This window comes from Miniopterus natalensis, chromosome 18, assembly GCF_054644295.1.
Source record: "Miniopterus natalensis isolate mMinNat1 chromosome 18, mMinNat1.hap1, whole genome shotgun sequence".
NCBI lineage: Eukaryota > Metazoa > Chordata > Mammalia > Chiroptera > Miniopteridae > Miniopterus > Miniopterus natalensis.
Window position 1 is genome coordinate 40951074 of NC_142098.1, and position 21981 is coordinate 40973054.

At 58.4% G+C, this 21981-nt stretch overlaps 2 protein-coding genes across 2 annotated transcripts; one reads left to right on the top strand and one right to left on the bottom strand.

Moving 5' to 3' along the window:
* Positions 1-229: 229 nt before the first annotated feature.
* Positions 230-15831, top strand: BRSK1 (BR serine/threonine kinase 1). Its single transcript, XM_087826946.1, has 19 exons — positions 230-365; positions 2154-2248; positions 2359-2444; positions 4347-4487; positions 6800-6916; positions 6997-7030; positions 7114-7182; positions 7433-7579; positions 8052-8083; positions 8388-8558; positions 9056-9153; positions 9314-9473; positions 9693-9753; positions 10183-10552; positions 10939-10987; positions 11135-11258; positions 11744-11948; positions 13217-13306; positions 15038-15831. Exons 1-19 carry the CDS (start codon positions 230-232, stop codon positions 15193-15195), a joined length of 2343 nt encoding a protein of 780 aa, XP_087683072.1. The 3' UTR covers positions 15196-15831.
* TMEM150B (transmembrane protein 150B) lies at positions 15414-20576 on the bottom strand. The gene is made up of 7 exons (XM_087826947.1): positions 20447-20576; positions 19979-20054; positions 19815-19874; positions 19666-19733; positions 19049-19176; positions 18015-18198; positions 15414-16187 (listed from the first exon to the last, which is right to left on the bottom strand). Exons 2-7 carry the CDS (start codon positions 20044-20046, stop codon positions 15979-15981), a joined length of 717 nt encoding a protein of 238 aa, XP_087683073.1. The 5' UTR covers positions 20047-20054; positions 20447-20576; the 3' UTR covers positions 15414-15978.
* Positions 20577-21981: the final 1405 nt, after the last annotated feature.

A 21981-nucleotide genomic window follows, 5' to 3' on the forward strand; every position in this document is an offset into this window, starting at 1 on the left:
CCATGCTGACTCCCGGGGCCTGACCCCCCCCGGGCCCGCCCCCCCTCCCCCAGCTCCGCGGCCCGCCGACTGGGGGGGGGCCCAGCCCAGCCCCCTGGGGACCCCCGGAGAGGTGGGGGGCAGCCGGGGGGGCCGGGACGGAGCGGTCGCCGGCCCCCACCGGAGAGAGGGGTCGACCGGCCGCAGGGGGGGCGGCCGGGGGGCCGGTCGGGCCGGGACCAAGGGCACCATGTCGTCCGGGGCCAAGGAGGGAGGTGGGGGCTCCCCCGCCTACCACCTCCCGCACCCACACCCGCACCCACCCCAGCACGCCCAGTATGTGGGCCCCTATCGGCTGGAGAAGACGCTGGGCAAAGGACAGACAGGTGAGCCAGGGGAGGGGACACCGGGGCGGGGGCACGGGCGCCGGGGCGGAGGCGGGACTCCGGCGCTCCGAGGGCAGCGGCCGGCCGCCCGGACCCCCGGTCCCGCGCAGGAGAGGGGCTTGGGGTGCAGGCGGCCTGGTCCCCAGAAGGGAGGGCGGAGGGGTCTCGGACTCCGGGGTCCCGGCGGCGGGCGCCGCAGGCCTGGGCCCGGGGGCCGGGACGGAGGTTGGCGGGGCCGCGCGCTGCGGGCAGGGCGGCCGGGCGCGGGAGCCGAGCCGCTCGGTGCAGCGGAGCCGCAGGCCGGTGACGCGGCGGCCGCGCCGCGCTCCGCACTGCCCTCCGGCCCGAGGGCCGCGGGGGGACGGGAGGGAGGCCGGGCGGCGGTGCCTGCGGCATCCTCCCGCTCCGTCGGGGCCGGGAGCGGGGCGGAGGGCGGACGTGAGAGGCAGTCCCCCAGCCGCGCCGGCGGGGGCTCCTCCTGTGCTGCTGCTAATCGCTGGCCACCGGCCACGGCGCCTTCCTGCTGGTGGGGTGGGCGCTGAACACCTGTGTCCTGGGGACCGGCCAGGGCGTCCCTGACACTGGGGCCTGGGCCGGAGGGGGGAGGGGGGACAGTCAGACCTCAGGTCCTAGTGACGAGAGTGTGAAGGTGTTGCTGACCTGAATTCCTGAGTTAAGGGAAGGAGCCATGGGCTTGGGGTCTGAGGGAGGAGGGGCTGGGGCCTGGACTCCTGGGTGGGAGGGAGGAGGGGCTGGGGGCCTGGACCCCTGGGTCGGAGGCAGGAGGGGCTGGGGGCCTGGACTCATGGGTCTGAGGCAGGAGGGGCTGGGGGCCTGGACCCCTGGGTGGGAGGGAGGAGGGGCTGGGGGCCTGGACCCCTGGGTGGGAGGCAGGAGGGGCTGGGGGCCTGGACCCCTGGGTGGGAGGGAGGAGGGGCTGGGGGCCTGGACTCCTGGGTCGGAGGCAGGAGGGGCTGGGGGCCTGGACTCCTGGGTCGGAGGCAGGAGGGGCTGGGGGCCTGGACCCCTGGGTGGGAGGGAGGAGGGGCTGGGGGCCTGGACCCCTGGGTGGGAGGCAGGAGGGGCTGGGGGCCTGGACCCCTGGGTCAGAGGCAGGAGGGGCTGGGGGCCTGGACTCCTGGGTCTGAGGCAGGAGGGGCTGGGGGCCTGGACTCATGGGTCTGAGGCAGGAGGGGCTGGGGGCCTGGTCTCATGGGTTTGTGGCTTTGGGGCTTCCTTGGGGAGGGGACATACCCTTGGGGTTTGCCTGCTCCCAGCTATAGCTGCAGTGAGCAGCAGATGAAAGAAGGGGATTGGAGGGTCAGGGTTTGGAAGAAAACGGAGGGCATGGTTTGGGAAAGGGGTGAACATGAAATTGTCTTCCTTGGAGACATGGAGTCTCCAGAAAACTGAAGCTCAGAGAATTCAGGGAACTGCGGGGTTGAAGGAGAGAGAGGGTTGGAGGCAGATGGGGGAGACCACACTATGGAGACAGAGCAGAGAGATGAACTTACACAGGCCCCCCAAGGTCAGAGGATTGGGGTGAGAATCAAGGGCGGCTGTGGGTGGGCCATCAGGAGCAGCAGAAATGGGCAGCAGCGGGTGGGGAGAGCTGGGTGTGGGCATGGCGGCTGTGGGTCCACAGGACGTCAGGTCAGGGTGCTCCGGGCCGCTCTGAAACAGCCAGCAGGGGAAGGAGGAAGACACAGGCGGCAAAGGGGTCTCAGGAGCCAGAGCAGGGTAGGATGCTATAGAAGAACACCCCACATTTTCAACTCTGCTCCCCAGGACTGGTTAAACTCGGGGTCCACTGCATCACCGGCCAGAAGGTGGCCATCAAGATCGTGAACCGGGAGAAGCTGTCGGAATCGGTGCTGATGAAGGTGCGTGTGTGAGGAGAGGGGGTCGCTTTGGGAGTGGGTGGGAAGGCGAGGCCTTTCTGACCTCCATTCCTCTGTGACCATCACCTTCACTGCCCCTCCCCACGCCCCAGGTGGAGCGGGAGATCGCCATCCTGAAGCTCATCGAACACCCACACGTCCTCAAGCTCCACGACGTCTACGAGAACAAGAAATATTTGTAGGTATTTATAGACACCCGGCCCCCCACCCCACCCCATGCACCCTTCTCGAGTTCCTAAGGTGGAGCCATTCTGGAAACAAGGCCTTGAGGGGCCTGGGGAAACTTGAGGTCTCCTGGTTGGGCCGTTGAAGGCCCAGTCCCTTCCCTACTGCCCAGGGACACTCCCCTATGCATGCTTACCCCTGATTGTCCCCACGCTGACCCAGCTACATGCCGAGAGCATAATGTGCCCCAGCCACAGGCCTGCCAGGCCTGAGACGCCCTGAGTGCGGGACAGTGGCTGACCCCATCCCCTTGCCCGCTAGCCCATGTCCAGCCCTCCTGAACTTCAGGGTACACTCTACACTGACTGGATAATCGGGATCCCTCAGCTAAGAGCAGATTCCTCCGTTTGCTAAGGCCATGGAGCCCAGCGTCTCCTGCCTCCTCCCAACCCCCCACCCTGGAGCACTGGAGCCCTCAGCCCCCAACATGACTCTGGGCACTATGAGTGGACACCCCAACAATGGGACTCCTTGGGTGTTCTGAGTCCCTATCTCGAAGTCAATTACCCGCCCCCCAGGAAGGTTGGGGGTGGAGTCCAGCTGTCCAGGCTTCAGACAATGGGCCTTTGTCTGGACTCTGGTGACCCAAGGGACAGCTGGGCCGCAGGAGAGGGGACAGCCCCGCTAACCCGGCCACACAGTGCCCAGGAGGAAATGGCTCCAACACCCATCAGATGCTGGGAGGGCAGGTTTCCCAGGCAGCAAGCTGCAGTGGCCCCAGGGGCTCATGGGAATTGGAGTCCTTGGACTTCCCCAGGTGTTGCTGTGGCTGCAGGTGCCATCACTCACACTCAGATGGGGCCACTCGCAGCCTACCAAGGGCTCACAGAAACAGCTTTTGTTTCCCAGGAGCTAATGGGAGTGAGAGTTTTAATCTCCCAAAGCCTCATGGGATTTAGAGTCTAGGACCCCGAGCTTTATGGGAGTTGGGAGTTCTACCACCTCCCTGGGGCTGATAGGAGCTGTCCTCTTTTCCTTCGCAGAAGTTGACTTAGATTGGTGCACACTGCCAACATTATTGCCAAGAGTTAGGGAGAGTTTGAGCTTCTTCATCCCAGAGGCTTAGTGGCTTTTCAGAGGCTAATGGGTGTTTCCCAGAATTCTATGATAATTGGGGGTCCCCACCCTCCAGGTGCTAACAGTTGCCTTATCTCCTGAAACAACTAAGAGTCAAAGTGTTAATACTCCTGGAGTTGACATAGGAGTCTCTGCTGCCCAGGGCTGATGGCAACCAAATTTTGGCTTCCCAAAGGCTGATGGGAACTGGAGTCTCTTCCTCTGGGAGGCTGATGGGCGTTGCAGTCTTTACCTCCCAGGGTTGATTGTAGTCTTTACTTCCCAGAAGTTGACAGTTGAAGCGGCAAACACTGCAAATGTCATTGTCTAAGAACAGATGAGAATTCCATTACCTACAGCCCAGAAACAAATGAGAGTCAGAACTTCAGCTTTCCCGAGGCCGATGGAAATAGGGGGCTTTATTTCCTAGGAAAAGTGGGACCTCTGATTGCCTTCTCTCCTGAGGACAACTATAAGTCAAAGTGTTGACCCCTGAAGTTGACCTGGGTGTCCCTGCTGCCCAGGCCTGATGGGAATTGAGTTTCCACTTCCTGGTGGCTGATGGGAATTGGAGTCTCTACCAAGGATTGATGGGAATTGCAATCCCTTCCTCCCAGGGACCCATGGGAATTGGAGTCTCCTCCTCCCAGGGACTCATGGGAATTGGGGTTCTCTGCCTCCAGGGGCCAGTGGGGTTGAGGTCTTATGCTGAGGTCAAGGGAATGATGGAAGAGGGAGACCAGGCTCTTTGGTCCTCCACATGCCCCTTCCAGCCCTCTGCCCCCTCCATGTCCCTCAGGTACCTGGTTCTGGAGCATGTCTCTGGAGGTGAGCTGTTTGACTACCTGGTAAAGAAGGGGAGACTAACTCCCAAGGAGGCCCGGAAGTTCTTCCGCCAGATCGTGTCAGCTCTGGACTTCTGCCACAGCTACTCCATCTGGTAAGGGGCACAGCCAGTAATCTGCTTCCAGTCTCTATGGATTCACCTTTTGGGACATTTCCTAGAAATAGAACCCTACTGCATGTGGCCTTTTGCGGCTGGCTTCTCTCACTTAGCAAAATGTTTTCAAGTTCCATACATGTTGTAGCAGGTGTCCGTGCTTTGTTCCTTTTCGTGGCTGAGTAATATTCCAGTGTGTGCATTAGCCGTATTTGTTTATCCATTCACCAGTTGATGGACACTTCGGTTCTTTCTCTTTTGGGGCTGTTATGGATAATGTGGACATTCATGGACAGGTTTTGGTGTGTACCTATGCTTTCAGTTCTCTTGGGTACGTACCTAGGAGTGGAACTGTTGGGTCGTATGGTAACTCTGTGTTTAGCCTTTTGAGGAGGTGCCAGACTGTTTTCCAGAGCAGCTGCACCATTCAGCGTCCTTGCCAGCAGCCTGTAAGGGTTCCAATCTCTCTACTCATCAGCACTTGTTATTGTCTGACTTTTTGACTGTATCATCCTAGTGGGTGTGAAGTGGAATCTCACTGTGGTTTTGACTTACATTTTCTGGACGGCTGATGACGCAGAACATCTTTCCGTGTGCTTATTGGCTCTTGATACATCTTCTTCAGAGAAATGTCTGTGCAGATCCTTTACCCATTTTTAATTGAGTTATATGTCTTTATTATTGAGTTGTAAGAGTTACTTATCCTAAGGACAAATCTGTTATCAGATGTATATTTTTCAAGTATTTTCTTCCCATTTGTGACATGCTTTTGCATTTTTATAACAATGTTTTATAAAAAGCAAAGTTTTAGCCCTGGCCTGTGTGGCTCTGTTGGTTGGAGCATCACCAAAAGGTGGCAGGTTACATCCCCAGTCAGGGCATGTTCGGGAGGCAATCAACAGATGTTTCTCTCTAATCTCTCTCTCTCCCCCTTCTTCTCTATAAAATCACTTTTTAAATGGGAATAATCTTTTTAAAAAAAAAAAAAAAAAGCAAAATTTAAAAATTTGATGAACTCCAGTTTGTTGAAATTTTTTTTTATAGTTAATGCTTTTTTGTCTATTTGTGACATCTTTGCCCAGCTCAAGGTCGCTAAGGTTTCCTCCTATGTTTTCTTCTAGAAGTTGTATAGTTTTAGCTCTTGCACGTAGGCCTGGGATCCATTTCAAATTAATGTTTGTATATGGTGCGAGGTAAAGGTTGAGGTGCATCTTTTGGCATATGAACGCCCACATGAAAAGATTGTCCTTTCCTCACTGGATTGCCTTGAGCTCACAAAGCAAGATATTACATATGCAGTATTTTTATGATTAATTACAGTGAAAAAAAGGATGCCTTCAGCTCATCTTTCAACCTCATCTCTTTGCACCCCTCCTGCTCTGGGGATCAGGGTGGAGGGGCTCAGACTTGAGGGTAAATCCAGGTGATAAAAAGGTAGCCCATTTAAATTGTAGACACCTCCCTGTTGACAAGACTGTCAAAACCCTAACATTAAAAACACTGACCTCTAGGGGGCAATATCAATATATTTAATGACCAGTAGCACCCAGTTACCCACCACTTCCCACAGAAACTGTGGAATCCTTGGGCCCCACCTCCCCCCAGATATTAAACTCTTAAATCTTTTTTTTTTTTTTAGATATATCTTTATTGATTTCAGAGAGAGGAAGGGAGAGGGAGAGAAAGAGATAGAAACATCAGTGATGAAAGTCATTGATCAGCTACCTCCTTCACACCCCTGACTGGAGATCGAGCCCGCAACCTGGGCATGTGCCCTGACTGGGAATTGAACCTCCATCTCCTGGATCCTAGGTTGATGCTTAACCGCTGAGCCACGCCTGGCCAGGCTAAACCCTTAAATCTTGAGAAGTTTCGCCTGGGGGAAGATAGGGAGTGTGTCCCAGGGGAAGAATCAGTAACCAGCTTGGGTGGCAGTATTTTTTTATTACTCAGTAAGGAAATATTTCAATATTTAAAGAGCCAGCTCAGTATCAGCCCTGCTTACCTCAACTCACTTCATACATGTTCAGATATTTGTGGGTAAAATAGTAATGACATTTGGGCTCTCTCACAGAAGAATCCAGTGAGAGGAGACCGTGCCTAGGGGTGCGGATGAGAGCTTCACCCTGAGTTCGTATGGGGGGGCAGCCAGGGGATAGGCGGGTACAGGGACTTTCCCTTTGTTCTTTCTACTTTGGGGCATGTACGAAACTGTCTGTCATCAAGGTTTCCAGGCGTGTCCCCCCCGTGAGCGATGGTGAATGGGGGGGCCTAGGCCTCCAGGAGGCCTGAGCCCCACCTGCCTGTCTCAGCCACAGAGACCTGAAGCCCGAGAACCTGCTTTTGGACGAGAAGAACAACATCCGCATCGCAGACTTCGGCATGGCGTCCCTGCAGGTGGGGGACAGCCTCCTGGAGACCAGCTGCGGGTGAGTCCGGGCCCGGCCTCCCGAGTGCCCGGGGAGGGGTGAGAAGCCGGCCCGAGGCTCACGCCACGTCTCTCCCGCAGGTCCCCCCACTATGCATGTCCAGAGGTGATTAAGGTGAGTGTGGAGCAGGCGGAGGGCAGCGGGTGGAGGGAGCCGGGGGCAGACCTGACCGTCGGGCCGGGCCTGCTCCCGTCCAGGGGGAGAAGTATGACGGGCGCCGGGCTGACATGTGGAGCTGTGGTGTCATCCTCTTCGCGCTGCTGGTGGTAAGGCGCCCTCACCCCTCCCGCCCGGGGTCAAGAGCAGCCCCTGGCGCCACATCACCCCAGGGCTTCTCCCCACATAGTTACCTGGTATCAGGAAAGGGCGTGTATTGGGGGAGGGGATACCCACCCACAGACCAAGATCCAGGAGCTCGCTATTCAGTCACAGAACTGTGGGGTGGTCCTGGGGCGCCCCGGGTGGGATGGGGCAGCCAGGAGCCCTGGAGACAGCAGCCGACCATTTGTCACCCAGGGCGCTCTGCCCTTCGATGATGACAACCTCCGCCAGCTGCTGGAGAAGGTGAAACGGGGAGTCTTCCATATGCCCCACTTCATCCCTCCAGACTGCCAGAGCCTCCTGAGGGGCATGATCGAAGTGGAGCCCGAGAAAAGGCTCAGCGTGAGTTGGGGGGACCGGAATCGGGACAGGGGAAGGGACAGTGGGTGATGAGGGACAGAATCCCTAGGGCAGTCTTGAGGATGGGCCTCCAGGACCGGCCTGTCGGTGCCCGGGGTGACGGCTGGGAGAGGAGCCCCCCCGGGAGCCTGCAACCCTGGGAACCTACCCCTTGGGAAAGGCAAGGATGCCGCCTTCGGTGGGAGGGGGCTTGCGCAGATTTGCCCACCCAGGCAGCGTGCCACTGCTCATGGAAATGTGGCCGGGCTGGTCTACAGGAGTCAGACTGCGCGTGCGCAAGGCGATGCGCTCACTGGCCTCTCGGGGGGATACATAAACTGTCATCCTGCCCTTGGTGATGGGGAGGGAGGAGGCACTCTTAGGGACCGCCAACACCACCCCATCAGCTTTCATTGCGTCCAGCTGTGACAATGCGACCTCACTTCTGTTTCTCTACGACCCATCCCCCTCACAGCTGGAGCAAATTCAGAAACATCCTTGGTACCTGTGAGTATGGGGGACTGGACACCTGGGTCTCTGGGGCAGGAAGGGAGAGGGGCCCAAATATCAAAGGCCCCCAGAACAGCAGGGCCAGAGCCAGCTAGGGGGTGGGATGCCGAGGTTCCTGAATGAGGAGGGGTAGGATGCTTGGACCTCTGGGTCCTAGGGGAGAAGACATGGGTGGAGGCGCTGGGGGTCCAGACTCCTGGGTTCCCCAGAAAGGCGCAGGCTGGGACCCAGGACCCCTGAGACTCGGATGAAGCTGAGGGTTCAAGTCCGGGTTCCCTATGATGTTTCTCCCCCTCCCCAGGGGCGGGAAACATGAACCGGACCCGTGCTTGGAGCCAGCCCCAGGCCGTCGGGTGGCCATGCGGAGCCTGCCGTCGAATGGAGAGCTGGACCCCGATGTTCTGGAGAGCATGGCTTCGCTGGGCTGCTTCAGGGACCGGGAGCGGCTGCACCGAGAGCTGCGCAGCGAGGAGTAAGACACCCCGCCCCGTCACCCATGCACCTCGCCCAGGTCAGGCAGGCCAACTGCCCTAGCCCCGTGGAGGGCCCGCGGGATGGGGGCACGCCTAGCCTCGCTCAGGCCCAGACTCTGGACATAATGGCCTAAAACTCCCGCGTGGAGTTTTAAGTTCCCAGAGGAACCACAAGGGGGCAGTAGGACCAGCAGCGAAAAGGCCCAACCGGTGCTGAAAAGTATTAATAAATGTTGAGGCAGATTTAGACAGTGCCCCCCATAGTACTTCCATAGAGTAAGCGTTCACATGTTAGATAATTTTATCATTTTTTAGTATAGTGAGACTGAGATGTACACCAAGACAAAAGAACCAACCATTTTGATACCTAGGAAAATGGAACTGTAGATAGAGCTACTGGATGGACTCAACCCCCAGAGAGCCATAGCTGCAGGGAGGGGATGAGACTATTTCTGGGACCTGACCTCTGACCCCCAATCATCTCCTATCCCCATAGGGAGAACCAAGAAAAGATGATATATTATCTGCTTTTGGATCGGAAGGAGCGGTACCCCAGCTGTGAGGACCAGGACCTGCCTCCCCGGAATGATGTTGGTGAGAGGCAGGGCTGGGAATCCAGGCCCTGGATTCCTGAGGTGGGGAAGGGGCTGTAGGATATGACTTGTCAAAACCCCTCTCTACTGGGGCCTCAGTTTCCCCATTTGTCTGAGTGCCACATACAGCTGGACAAATCAGTCTTTCAATCTGCCCTCAGACCCCCCTCGGAAGCGTGTGGACTCGCCCATGCTGAGCCGACATGGCAAAAGGCGGCCAGAGCGGAAGTCCATGGAAGTCCTGAGCATCACTGATGCTGGTGGTGGCGGCTCCCCCGTACCCACCCGGCGGGCCCTGGAGATGGCCCAGCACAGTCAGAGGTGGGAACCTGGCCCCTGCAGTGGGATCCCCAATTCTGGATGGGGAGGGAGTTCAAGGTTTTAACCCCAGCGCCACCTCCAAGGTGCTGTGTGATTGGGCCAAGCCACCTGCCCTCTCTGGGCCTCATTTCCTCATCTTGAAGGAGTGTGGAAGGAAAGAACATCTGAGCCTTTTGAAACCTTTCCTTTCTGATTTTTAAAAATTTATCCTGGAAACAGATCCCGTAGTGTCAGTGGAGCCTCCACCGGCCTGTCCTCCAGTCCTCTGAGCAGTCCTCGGGTAAGGCCAGGCCCCCAGTGAATGGAGAAAGGGTAAGGGGGTGAAGACCCTGGGGAGCAAAGATCAAGCAGCAGAACCTACAATTCCCATCAAGTTTAGAGATATTGCCCCCTTGTCCCCGAAGGGCCAAAGACCCAAGACTTCATTAGTATTTTAGTACATTCATTGTCCATTCCCACCTCATAGGGTGCCTTTACTCATGTAACAGAAGCTAATTGAGCATCTACTATGCACCAGTCACTGCTGGGTTTATAGCAGTGAGCATGGTAGGAAAAATCCCTGCTCTCCTCTAACGATAGGGGTTGGGGGGAAATAATAGGACTGCAAGGTCCAGCCCTCGTGGGGCCGCCTGTGTGAGTGAGTAAGAGTGGGCGCCTGGAGCCTCCTGGGAGTTGTAGCCCATCTTCACCTTGCTCCATTCCTCCGCAGAGTCCGGTCTTTTCCTTCTCACCAGAGCCCGGGGCTGGAGATGAGGCTCGGGGAGGGGGCTCCCCGACTTCCAAAACGCAGACGCTGCCTTCTCGAGGCCCCAGGGGTGGGGGCGCCGGGGAGCAGCCCCCACCCCCCAGTGCCCGCTCCACGCCCCTGCCTGGCCCTCCAGGCTCCCCGCGCTCCTCTGGGGGTACCCCCTTGCACTCGCCCCTGCACACTCCCCGAGCCAGCCCCACCGGGACCCCGGGGACAACGCCGCCCCCCAGCCCCGGCGGTGGCGTCGGGGGAGCCGCCTGGAGGAGTCGTCTCAACTCCATCCGCAACAGCTTCCTGGGCTCCCCGCGTTTCCACCGGCGCAAGATGCAGGGTACGGGGGTCCCTGGTGGCGCAGGGGCTAGGGGCTGACATCTGGGTCGCGGGAGCAAGGGGTTCCCAGGCCCTAGGATGAGACCGAGTTGTGAGCAAAGATGCAGATACTGGGCGGGGAGAAGCGGAGCCTCGCCTCTGCAGGACACGCCCACTCGCTGCGCCTCGCCTTCCCATTGGCTCACGGCACGCAAGCCCCACCCAGGGGCGTGGCCTGGGTGGGCCGCATCCCTGGAAGGAGCATTAGGCTGCTTGCCGTTTGGGGTTCAGCTCCTGGGCGCGGTGCATAGACGCTGGGTGTGGACCCCCTGGTTGGAGGCGGCTGCTGGCCTGTGTGCTGCTCGTGAGGATGGTGGACAAGTGCTGACCATGCTCTCCCCTCCCCAGTCCCCACCGCCGAGGAGATGTCCAGTCTGACGCCGGAGTCCTCTCCGGAGTGAGTGAGACAGGGAGGGGAGGGCAGGGGAGGGGAGGGCAGGGGAGGGGAGGGCAGGGGACGGGACGGGACGGGACGGGACGGGACGAGGTTTCCATTTCCGCAGCACCCCTCCTGACCCTCCTCCCACCATCCCCTCCTCCTCAGGCTGGCAAAGCGCTCCTGGTTCGGGAACTTTATCTCCCTGGACAAAGAAGAACAAATATTCCTCGTGCTAAAGGACAAACCTCTCAGCAGCATCAAAGCGGACATCGTCCATGCCTTCCTGTCGGTGAGGAGCTGGGTCCCCGCACACCCCGGGCGCCACAGAACTGCAGTCTCAGCAGCCCCTGGGGTTCACCTTGGCACCCGCCTGCCTTCCTCCTACGGCTGGTGGGGCTTGTCCTTTCCCAGCCGGTTGGGTTTGGTGACTGTCTAGGCAGGGAGGCAGGAGGTTGGTTGTGTCCTGGGGCCTGGAAGTGGTGGACTAGGATCCCGCGTTACAGTTCTCCACGTACTAGTGCCCCCTGAGGACTGGCGAGTTGACATTCCCCTTCCATCGCTTTGGGAATCTGTTCCTCAGCCATTCATCCCTGTGTAACCTAGTCCTGGTAGGATGGAAGACTACAAATCCCAGGGGGCAGTGGGGCATTCCGATGCCTTGCCTTGTACTTTTGCCCCAGTGGCTGATGGAACTTGTAGTCCTTGGGCGAGGGCAGGTGTAGGGTTGCTTCTGCATTCCCTGGGTCACCCGTCCTCGTGTTCCCCGCCTCTCAGATCCCCAGCCTGAGTCACAGTGTGCTGTCACAGACCAGCTTCAGGGCCGAGTACAAGGCCAGCGGCGGCCCCTCCGTCTTCCAGAAGCCCGTCCGCTTCCAGGTGGACATCAGCTCCTCCGAGGGGCCGGAGCCCTCCCCGCGACGGGATGGCGGCGGCGGCGGCGGCGGCGGCATCTACTCTGTCACCTTTACGCTCATCTCCGGTACGTTTTGCTGGACTGGACTGCCCCCAGCCCCGTGTTTGGGATGCTCAACTCCGCCGAGACAGGAGAGCAGCCCAGGAGGGCAGCGTGGGGTAGGAGGAGACAGTGCTCAGCTGGGCCTGACTTGCGAGCCCCCCCTCACTCAGGCCCCCACGTCCTCTCCTTTCCCCTTTTCTCATCCACGTTTAACCGTGTAACACAGTGTTTACAACGTGCCCGGTGCTTCACTTGCACTGTTTCCTTTGATGTGTTAGTAATCACCCACTTGACAGAGAGGAAAACTGAGTTCTAAAGAGGTCAGTGGACTTGACCAGAGTCGCCCTGCACACGGTGACAGAGCTAGGCTCAAGGTGCACCTCCTGACCTGGCTCTTCCTATGACTTTAAGACTGTATATCAGAAGAGCAAGGACACAGGGTGCTGCTTTCGGGCCAGGCCATTCCCGCACCCAGAGCAGATGTTACCAATAGATCGCAGCACTTCTTCCTGCAAACTCAGCTGCAGCCTCCAACTCCAGGCAGCCTCGACCAATCAAGAGATGAGAACCACGGAAATGCCTTGTTTCCAATTCTACTTGGTTCCTGAGTCCTGATAACAAGAATTTGGAGGACAAGGGAAACCTCTGTTTGCTGTCTTTGTCACCAATCTTAATATGTCACAACTGGGAGATGAGCTTGCTCCCAGTTTCTAAACTGGGCAGCTGTGGGACACTGGGGTGTTACACCACCAAAGTGAATTATGGCTCTTTGTTTTCTTCCTTAAAGACTAATAGGCAGCCCTGGCCTGTGTGATTCAGTTGGCTGGGCATCATCCAGGGCACAGAAAGGTTGCCAGTTCGATTCCCAGTCAGGGCACGTGCCTGGGTTTTGGGCTCAATCCCTGGTAGAGGGCATGCAGGGGACAGCTGATCGATGTTTGGCTTTCACATGGATGTTTCTCTCTCCCTCTCCCTCTCCCTCTCCAAATCAATGAAAAATCTTAAAAAAAAAAAAAAAGATTAATAGGCAGAAGGTTCTCAATTTTAAGATTTTTTTTCCTCCCATTGATTTTTCTTACATTTCTGGCTCTTCATAGCCTCCAGCAGAAACTATTTAAATAGAAAACACCCATTTTTATTCTAAGTCCAACATCTCTTAGCTCCATTTGCAAATGATGGCTTGATGCCCCGGGGGAAATTGGGGCCAAGAGAAGGGGAGTCCTTTTCTGGGTGCAGGGATCGGGCTTCACTGGTTGTCAATCTCCAAGTCATTGTTTCCCTGCCCCCTCCAGGTCCCAGCCGTCGGTTCAAACGTGTGGTGGAGACCATCCAGGCACAGCTGCTGAGCACTCACGACCAGCCCTCCGTGCAGGCCCTGGCAGGTGGGAGGCTGGGGTATGGGGCTGTCTCGTCTTCTGTCCTGTGGGGTGGAGGGGAAACTCCCTGGTGACCAAGTGCTGCAGCATTTGGTTAGCAGGCGAGACTTTAGCTGTGGGAAAGCAAGGCCCACCTGTTGTCACTTTGAGGCCTCACCCGCAGGGCTGTAAGCTTGTTCCCTTTCTAGGACTTGGCCTCACCTGGGCGCATGAGCTCTGTGCTCTAGGGGGTAGGGCTTCCTGGATGCTAGCCTTGTTGTCAGGGAGCGGAATTCCCTAGCAACCAGGAATAACCAGAACTCCTAAGTGAGGAGAGCCCTGCTCAGTTCCTCTCATGAGATAGGGTGGGAATAGGGGTCCCATAGGTCCTAGGGAGAAAGAGCAGGCAAATAGGACCTGAGCCATGAGGGCAGACACCTGGGTGGCCTTGTCACCAGAGAAGGTCAACTCCCAGGGTAAAGTCTGCTCGAGAGTAGTGGTTCCAGACTGGGGCCCCTTTCCCCAGTCAGAACTGACGGGCTAATATCAAGGTGTCTGGAGGGCAGGGCCACACTCCCTTCTGGGGGCTAGGGGTTGGGGGTATCCAGATCTGCCTTCCCAGAGGCCACAGGTAGGAATTCCTTTGCTTTTCATCCATCTTTACAGCTGATGATGGGGCACCTCCTTGAAGGTCATGTCTCCCTGTGACACTGACCTCATCTGGGAAAGGTTCTGTTATGGACCCAGCCAGATAATCCAAATAACCTGTTCACCTCTGGGTCACAGCTAGAGTCCTTTTTGCCTTGTAATGTAACATAGTCCTAGTTCTCAGCAGGAGGAGGTGGGCATCTTTGGAGGGGGGCACGATTTGGCCCACCGCAGCCCCTAGGGGACATCTGGCGATGTCTGGAGACCTTTCTGCTTGTCTCAATTTCGGGGGAAAGGGGATGCTACTGGCATCTTGTGGCTGGAGGCCAGGGATACTGGGGAACATCCCAGGGTGCACTGGATGCCCCCACAGCAAGGCATTCCCTGGCCCCAAGTGTTACCAGTGGCAAGTGGAGAAAGTTGCCTCTGAGTCTCTGCTGGGCCCTTGACCCTTTCTAGGCCTGGTTTCCAAGAAAGCTGGCCTTAGCACCAGGGTTCCCAAAAGAGCACACCCTCAAAGATGAAGGACCAGCAGGCACCTGGGGGCTTAGCCAGGTGACTTATAAAAGGGAATGGGGCAGGAGGTGACCTCTGGTCTGCCTAGGGGAGAGCCATATTGGTTGTTATGACAACAAAGACTCCAGTCATCAGTGACTCTTATGGGGGCCGGTCCCTGCTAGGGGACCTCGGGCACTGTTCTGGGCCCTATAGCAATTGCTGTATGAACACTGGTAACTGCAGTCCCCTAGTCTGGGGAAGTACAGCTCCATAAAGAGGTGATCCCAGGCAGGCCGACCTGTCTGGGAGGGCCCGAGACCCCCCAAAAACAACCTGTTGTAGGGGCTCCAGGCCCCATGGCCAAGAAGCAGTCCCCGTAACAACCAGGGCAGTGGAAGGGAAGCGGGACCCTGTGACCATGACCTCGAGTACTCGAATCTTACCTGTTGCCATACACACTGCCCCTTAGCAAACTGTGGTGACCAGTATGAGGCTGTCTCCTCACGTTGTACGGCCAGGGGCTTGGGCCTGAGCATGACCTGTGCATGGCAGGAACCTCCACACCGGCTCCATAGCCCTGGAGCCCATGCCAGACCGCTTCCTCCCCGACAGACGAGAAGAACGGGGCGCAGACCCGGCCTGCCAGCACCCCACCCCGAAACCTGCAGCCCCCACCCGGCTGTCCAGACCCAGAGCTGACTGGCTCTCCCCGCCGAGGCCCCCCTAAGGACAAGAAGCTCCTGGCCACCAACGGGACCCCTCTGCCCTGACCCCACGGGGCCGGGGAAGGAGGGGAGCCCCCTCCACCCCCCTTCCCTGCCCCCCAACTGTGAATCTGTAAATAGGGCCCAAGGAGTACATAGGGAGGGGGAGACACTACAAACCCGGCCTTGCCCTGCAGGGATGGGGCTGAGGGGCCGTGCCCAACGGGGAGGGGTGGTTCTGGGGAGGGACTGGGGGTGGGAGCTGTTTCTATTTTATTTATTGATTAATTTATTATTTTATTTATTGGTCAATCTCTCTGCGGGATGGGGTGGGGGAGGGACGGGGGCTGGTTGGGGTGGCTTAGCAGATCCGGAGGGACAGGGCCATCTGTCCTTGTGTCATCCCCAACTCCCCCTTCCTGGGCCCCCTCCCTGGATCCTCCCCCTCCCCCCATGACCTTCTGTACGGATTTGCTCTCCGGAAGGAATTCTGGTTTCGCGTGATCCTGCCTGCGTCCGTGTCTCTGATTCCGCCGGTGACAAAAAAAAAAAAATTAATAACAATAAATAGCCTTGATCAGGGACAGCTCGTTGGCCTTGGCCTCTCGCTTCCTGGGTGGCCCCGACTGCAGAGGTGGGGCCAGATGTCAGGGACAGAAGGGTACAAAGATGCCAGCCGACCTACGCCCCGCCATACATGTGCACCACGAGGTTCCGGGCGAGGCAGCGATGGCACATCCCTTAAAGTTCATCCCCAATGGTTCATCCCTGAAGGTTCATCCCCAGTGGGGGCACAGTGGTGTCCGGGATCGGCCTCTCTTTCCTCTGCCAGCGAGGGCAAGGCCTGGGTCAGAGCGCCTGGGACGGCGGGACCTGCAGGGAGATGGGGGAGGCAGGCTGCAGGTTGAGGCTGGGGCCAGGCCGGAGACACAGGGTGCAGCCCTCCAGGCTGGAGAAGTCCACGGTCAAGAGGCCAAAGAGCATGAAGAGCAGCATGGCCACTGCCCACTCGCAGACAGCAGAGTGGGAGCGCAGCAGGCTGGTGTGGAGGACGACCACTTTACACCACAGTCAAGGGCACACCACCAGGGGAAAGATTCTGGAGCCCACTGGATGCCCCACGTCGGTACCCTCCTGTGACATGTTCACCCTGTGCTGATGGGCATGACCTCTCTGGCTGGTCACCCTCCTTGATGGCTCCCAGACACCCTCAAAGGATGCCCTCCAATCCTGTCTGCATCTCAAACTGTTTCCCAAATATTTTCCCCTGCAGGTCCCATCTGTTTGTATGATGTCCTCAATATTCTAGAACAAGGTTCTTATCTTCCCGTCAGCCTCCCTGACCGCTTGAAGGCTCCACCATCTCCTAGTTACCCGGCCAGACAACCAGGCACATTGCTTCTACCTCCAAACACACAGTTTCCTAAAGATACACCCAGCCCCACACCAGGCTCAGGCCCACAGGCTCCTCCTGCTCACTCCCAAACAGAATTGAATCTTCCTCCTAAAATATCTTCCTCTTTCTGGGTGCCCCCACCTCCATGACAGCCCCACCATCCACTCATGTGCCCCAAATCACCCTCGCCACCTCCCTCATGCCTGTGAGCAGCTGGTCACCCAGGTCTTATTCTATCTGCCCTGGCCTTGCATCTCTGTGGATCTCTCCTGTTCCTTCTCCGGCTCCCTGGTTCCACCCAGCTCCTTAAAACCATTTCCTAACCATTGGTGACACGTACTGCAAGCTCCAGCCTAGCAGAGATGCCTCTTTTTCCCTGGAACCCTCCTCACTGGACCACTCTTTCTCCTCTCGGACAAGCCAGCTCTGACTCCTCCAAGATCAGATTAAACATTACTTCATTCATTCAAGGATTGGGAGGCAGTCCCTAAGTCCAACACCATCCCAAAGCAGCTGGTTTGGCAAGACCAGCTCAAAATGAATGGATCCGCTTAATGCAGGCAGCACAGGACCTCAGCTGGGTTCCCTCTGGTTTGGAAATGCCAGTGTCCTCTTGGCCTCCTTTCCATCATCCTCCCCACAAAGGCCAGCAGTCGCCAAGGCCAAGTCTGCAGCCCCTCCTCCTCAGAGCTCTCTACCTAGCAGTGACAATCATCAGTACGATAAAAGGAACTCCATTTTACAGACAAGGAAACTGAGGTTCAGACAGTGATTTGACTCATCCAGAGGCATGCTGGGCTGGGTTCTGGGGTGACTCAGAAGTGAGTTGGAAATGAGGTGCCATCCAGTAGTGTGCTGGTAAACATTTAACAGCCAGCTCGGATTTGTAGCATTTGGCACTTCCTCTGGTGTAAATACTTCCACTGTGGCCATTTCAAGCTACTAACATGACATCACCCAACATGCAGTTGAGAAGAGATACACACAGACTGCCCCTGAGAGCCCTTGCTGGGAGGCGAACCCCACCATTGAACTACATGTTGGGTCTTGGCCAAGAGCCTCCTCCTGTCTGAAGCTGTTTCCAGTCTTAGCCAGCATGAAGCCCGACAGAGCGGCTACCTTACATGATTGGTTTTGCATCTTCCCAATATTTGTTGGTCACCCACTACGTGCCAGACACTGATCTAAGCACCTCACATGCATCATCTTTGTTCCTTACAACCCCAGGCTGGCGCTATTATTAATTGCATTTGATAGAGGAGGAAACCTAGGCAACAAGAAGTTAAAAAAAAAAAAACAAAGCACAGCAGAGCTTCCCCCAACTAGTATGTGGACAATGGTGGACTCCAACCCAGGCAGTGTGGCCCTGGGTTGGCACTCTCTGAGGACTGTGCTGTGAGGGGGCTGAGAAAGGAGGGGGCATCCACACTCGCACACAGCAGACCCACCCTAGTGAAGAGCCACCCTGACTTCTGCCTCATAAGGATACTGGCCACCATGAGGACGGAGCAGATGCTGCAGAGGGCCAGGCGCAGTGGCCCGATCCAAGGGGCCCCCGGCTGAGGCAGGCTCTTCATTCTCCAGGAGAGAAGGAGCTGCAGCCAGAAGTAGATGTGGCCCACGAAGAGGGCGAAGAAAGCCCCGGTCAGGTGCGTGGCCTGCTGGTTCTTCTGCTGCAAGGAGGAGCAGGGAGAGTTGAGGGGAAGACCTGTGGAGAGGCCAGGGCCACCAGGCGGGGACAGGGCCCTGACCAACCCCATGGACAGAGACTGACAACTGCCATGCCCAGTGACCGGTTTGTTGATTACGTTGATTACCGTGCATTGGCTATTGTCAGCTCTGTGAGAGTGGGCATGGAAATCTCTTGTCCCTGCCAGGCCAGTGTGGCTCAGCGGTTGAGCAAGGACCTATGATCCAGAAGACGCAGTTTGACTCCCAGCAGGGGGCAGTGCAGGAGGCAGCCAATCAAGGACTCTCTCTCATCATTGATGTTTCGATCTCTCTCTCCCTTCCTCTCTCTGAAATCAATAAAGATATACATCTTTTAAAAAATTAAAATAAAATAAAAAAGAACGTGGGTTCTAGAGTCTACGCATCTGGGTTCACATCCGACCACGGCGGACCAGCGGATGAAGAAACCTCCCTGGGATGTGGCCGGGAAGGACCCAGCTAGAGTCCTGGGGCAGGTGGATAAAATAGGGCAGAACGCAACACCCACCGCAAACTCCCCGCTGCGAGGCGTTAAGGATACGTGACTATCAGTCATTTCATCACTAACGGGGGTGGAGGACAGGGGACTACCCCAACCTCCCAGGGTGCAACGGCATAACGACAAAGAGCCTCCCCGGCGGCGCTCCCCGCAGACAGCGGGAGGAGACACCCGCACCCCCACCGCCCACCGCCCACCGCCCACGGCCCACGGCCCAGGAGGCTGTGCGGTCGGAGCCGCCCGACGCGGCGGCCGGCGGCCCGGGGGTTCTGGGAGTTGTAGTCCCAGGCTCCGGCGGGCGGACTGCGTCTCACCTGGAAATTGCCCACCACGGAGGTGCCCAGGGCGCAGAGGAGTCCCGACCACAGGATCACCTGGTTAAACCACTTTCCGACGCCCCAGTCCCGGAACTGGTGGTAACGGACGATGCAGATCCAGGCGGCTGGGAGGAGAGGGAGGTGGGCGGGAGGACCAGGCGGGACCCGGCTCCGGGAAGGGCAGTGGGGCGTGGGAGAGGCCGGGGGCCCGGGGGTGGGGGACAAGTCCCGCGCTCAGGGGAGGGGCGGGGGCGCGGACGCCTGGTCCGAGGGGGAGGGGCGGGGGCGCGGACGCCTGGGTCCGAGGGGGAGGGGCGGGGGCCCGGGCTCCTGGGTCCGAGGGGGAGGGCGGGGGCCGGGGCTCCTGGGTCCGAGGGGGAGGGCGGGGGCCGGGGCTCCTGGTTCCGAGGGGGAGGGCGGGGGCCGGGGCTCCTGGTTCCGAGGGGGAGGGGCGGGGGCCCGGGCTCCTGGTCCGAGGGGGAGGGCGGGGGCCGGGGCTCCTGGTCCCGAGGGGGAGGGGCGGGGGCCCGGGCTCCTGGTCCGAGGGGGAGGGCGGGGCCCGGGCTCCTGGTCCGAGGGGGGGCCCGCCCTGGAGGGGGGCCTGGGGCAGTTACCCATCGCAGCTCCCATGTTCAGCAGCTGGCTGAAGATGCAGCTCTGAGGAGGGTACGACCCGCAGAGACTGGGGAAGACAAGGGATCGCCTTGGGGCTCCGCGAAGCCGGGACCTTTCCTCCCTCTGGTCCTCCAGGCGCCATAACTACCTGATGTAGGGGATGCCTTCCGTGAGGTTCACAGTCTGGTTGGCCACCGCAATCGCGAAACTGAAGGAGGGGAGGACATCAGAGGGCACGGCTCCACGGCCAGGCTTCGCCCGCTCCCGGCCCCGGGCCGCCCCCTCGGGCCCGCGCACCCCGCGCGCACTCACACGGTCCAGATGCTCGAGGTGGCCCACAGGGCCAAGAAGGCAGGCAGCAGGCACAGGAAGCCCCGCATGCCCGGCCCTGCCGAGGAGGAAAGGCGCCGGTGAACCTCGCTTTCTCTGCCTGTCCCCCCACTTCCTCCACTCCTTCCTCCGTCTGCTCCCCCTCCCCCCTTTTCTCTCTCTGTCAGGTGGGAAACCAGCCCCAAGCGTCCAGGTGTATTCGGTCTTGCCTGCCTGCCTCTGAGACCCCCACTGGCCCCCAGGCAGAAGCATGGGCAGAGGGGGGGCCAGCCGGGGGGACAGGCCAACAGGGGGGCTCTGGTCAGCTGTGCCAGCTCTCAGCCTGGGGCACTTTCCCTATCTTTCAAATATCCTTTCACCCCCATCTTGAAGCTTCCCCCAGCGGCCCTCCCCTCACCCACCCTCAGAGTCCCGCCACTGCCCCCCGCTGGGCTCCCCCAGGATGCTCACCCGCTGGTCTCGGGCTCTTCTTCACGACCTGGGGCGACTGGGGCTGGTGAATGGCTCCCAGGAAGAAGGGCTGGGGTGTGGGGTGGGGCTCGGCGGGGCAGCGGCTTTCAGTAGTGCAAAGTCCAGCTGGAAACTCAGGACAAGAGTCTGGCTGCTTTGTAGGGACCTCACCCCCAAAGTGCCACTTCCAGTCTGCTCAGAACCGGGCAGCTCCTTAGCATCAGGGGGCCCCCAACTTCCTTCCTCTCACTTTATAGGTTCAACCTGCCAACCCCCAGCCCTTATCCTCCCCAGGACTCACAAGTCAGAGTCTATGACTCTCCAGCCTTCCTCCCCAGGGCACCCAGAAATCCACCCCCCACACACACCCCTGGTCCCTTCTGGAACAAATGCATTCCTTTCTAGCCCCAGGTGTCCACTTCCCAGCTCTCACCTCCTCTGAGACCCAGGATCTGGGCCTGGGGGCCCACTTCCTTCCTCAGTGCACTTCCTGTCATGGGGTGGGCTGCTGGGGGTGGGCCCGGTGACCCTGCCTCCTCCCCACAACTTGCTGTCCCCTTTCCCTCCTCTCCCTTCCTCCACTAGGCCTGAGTTCCCCAGCAGGCTATGCGTGGGTGGGTGTGACGGTCGGAGGGAGACCTCAGTGAGGACATCTCCATCTGAAAGCCTTCCCAGAAAGCAACTGCCTTCCTGCACCAGGACCATTTCTGCTCTCTCCACAGGGCAGCCCTCCAATTTCCTGCTTCCTTCTCCCCCTCGCCCCACCTCCCCACATGGTTTTTTGAGCCCCAGCCTCCACCTGCACCCCCAGGCCCCCAGCCCCTCCGCCCTCAAACCCAGGAGTCCAGGTCCCCAGCCCCTCCTTCCTCAGACCCAGGACTCTAAGCCCCCAAGAACTATCTCCTCCCTCAGTAGCCCCCCTCTTTTTCTAAATCGTAGCAAAATTCACAAAACATAAAATTAACCATTTAAAAATATACAATTCAGTGGCATTTAGCACATGCAGTGTTGTGCAACCAGCACCTCCATCTAGCCCCAGAGCTTTTTCATCTCCCCAGAAGGAAACCTGGTCCCCATTGAGCACCACCCCTCCCCATCCCTCCTCCCCCCAGCCCCTGGCCACAACCTAACTGCTCTCTGTGTCTGTGGATTTGTCCACTCCGGACATTTTACATAAAGTTGGGTATTGAAACCCTTGGGTCCTCCAGGTGCCGATGAATTTTGCTAAAGAGCCACGTGCAGGCCTAGAGGCTGCTCTGGTTTGTAGATACCTGGGCTGCACAGTCTTGTTGTGTCACTAGGTCCTCCAGGAAGAAATACAAGGAATTGATTGGGAATGCCAGTGCGAGATAAGGGGACAGAGAACAGGGACAGGCAGTGAAAGCCTTCAGGCTGGGACATGGGTCAGCCACCTATAAAAGGAGAGGGGAGGGTAGTCACTGGTTGGAAGAGCTTCAGACCGTGGCTCAGCTCTGCAAAAGCCCACCCGGCCCAGCCCAATGGGCAGATAAAGTGCTAAGATTTCCCGTCTGCAC

What these genes read in the sequence shown, in the direction of transcription:
- BRSK1 (XM_087826946.1), top strand. Translation starts at nt 230, where the DNA reads ATGTCGTCCGGGGCCAAGGAGGGAGGTGGGGGCTCCCCCGCCTACCAC. An exon ending in GCTGGGCAAAGGACAGACAG is followed by an intron (nt 366 to 2,153) that starts GTGAGCCAGGGG and finishes TCTGCTCCCCAG; the next exon opens with GACTGGTTAAACTCGGGGTC. An exon ending in CTCCGTGCAGGCCCTGGCAG is followed by an intron (nt 13,307 to 15,037) that starts GTGGGAGGCTGG and finishes CCTCCCCGACAG; the next exon opens with ACGAGAAGAACGGGGCGCAG.
- TMEM150B (XM_087826947.1), bottom strand. Translation starts at nt 20,046, where the DNA reads ATGCGGGGCTTCCTGTGCCTGCTGCCTGCCTTCTTGGCCCTGTGGGCC. An exon ending in ACCTCGAGCATCTGGACCGT is followed by an intron (nt 19,875 to 19,978) that starts GTGAGTGCGCGC and finishes CCCCTCCTTCAG; the next exon opens with TTTCGCGATTGCGGTGGCCA. An exon ending in GAACATGGGAGCTGCGATGG is followed by an intron (nt 19,177 to 19,665) that starts GTAACTGCCCCA and finishes CTCTCCTCCCAG; the next exon opens with CCGCCTGGATCTGCATCGTC.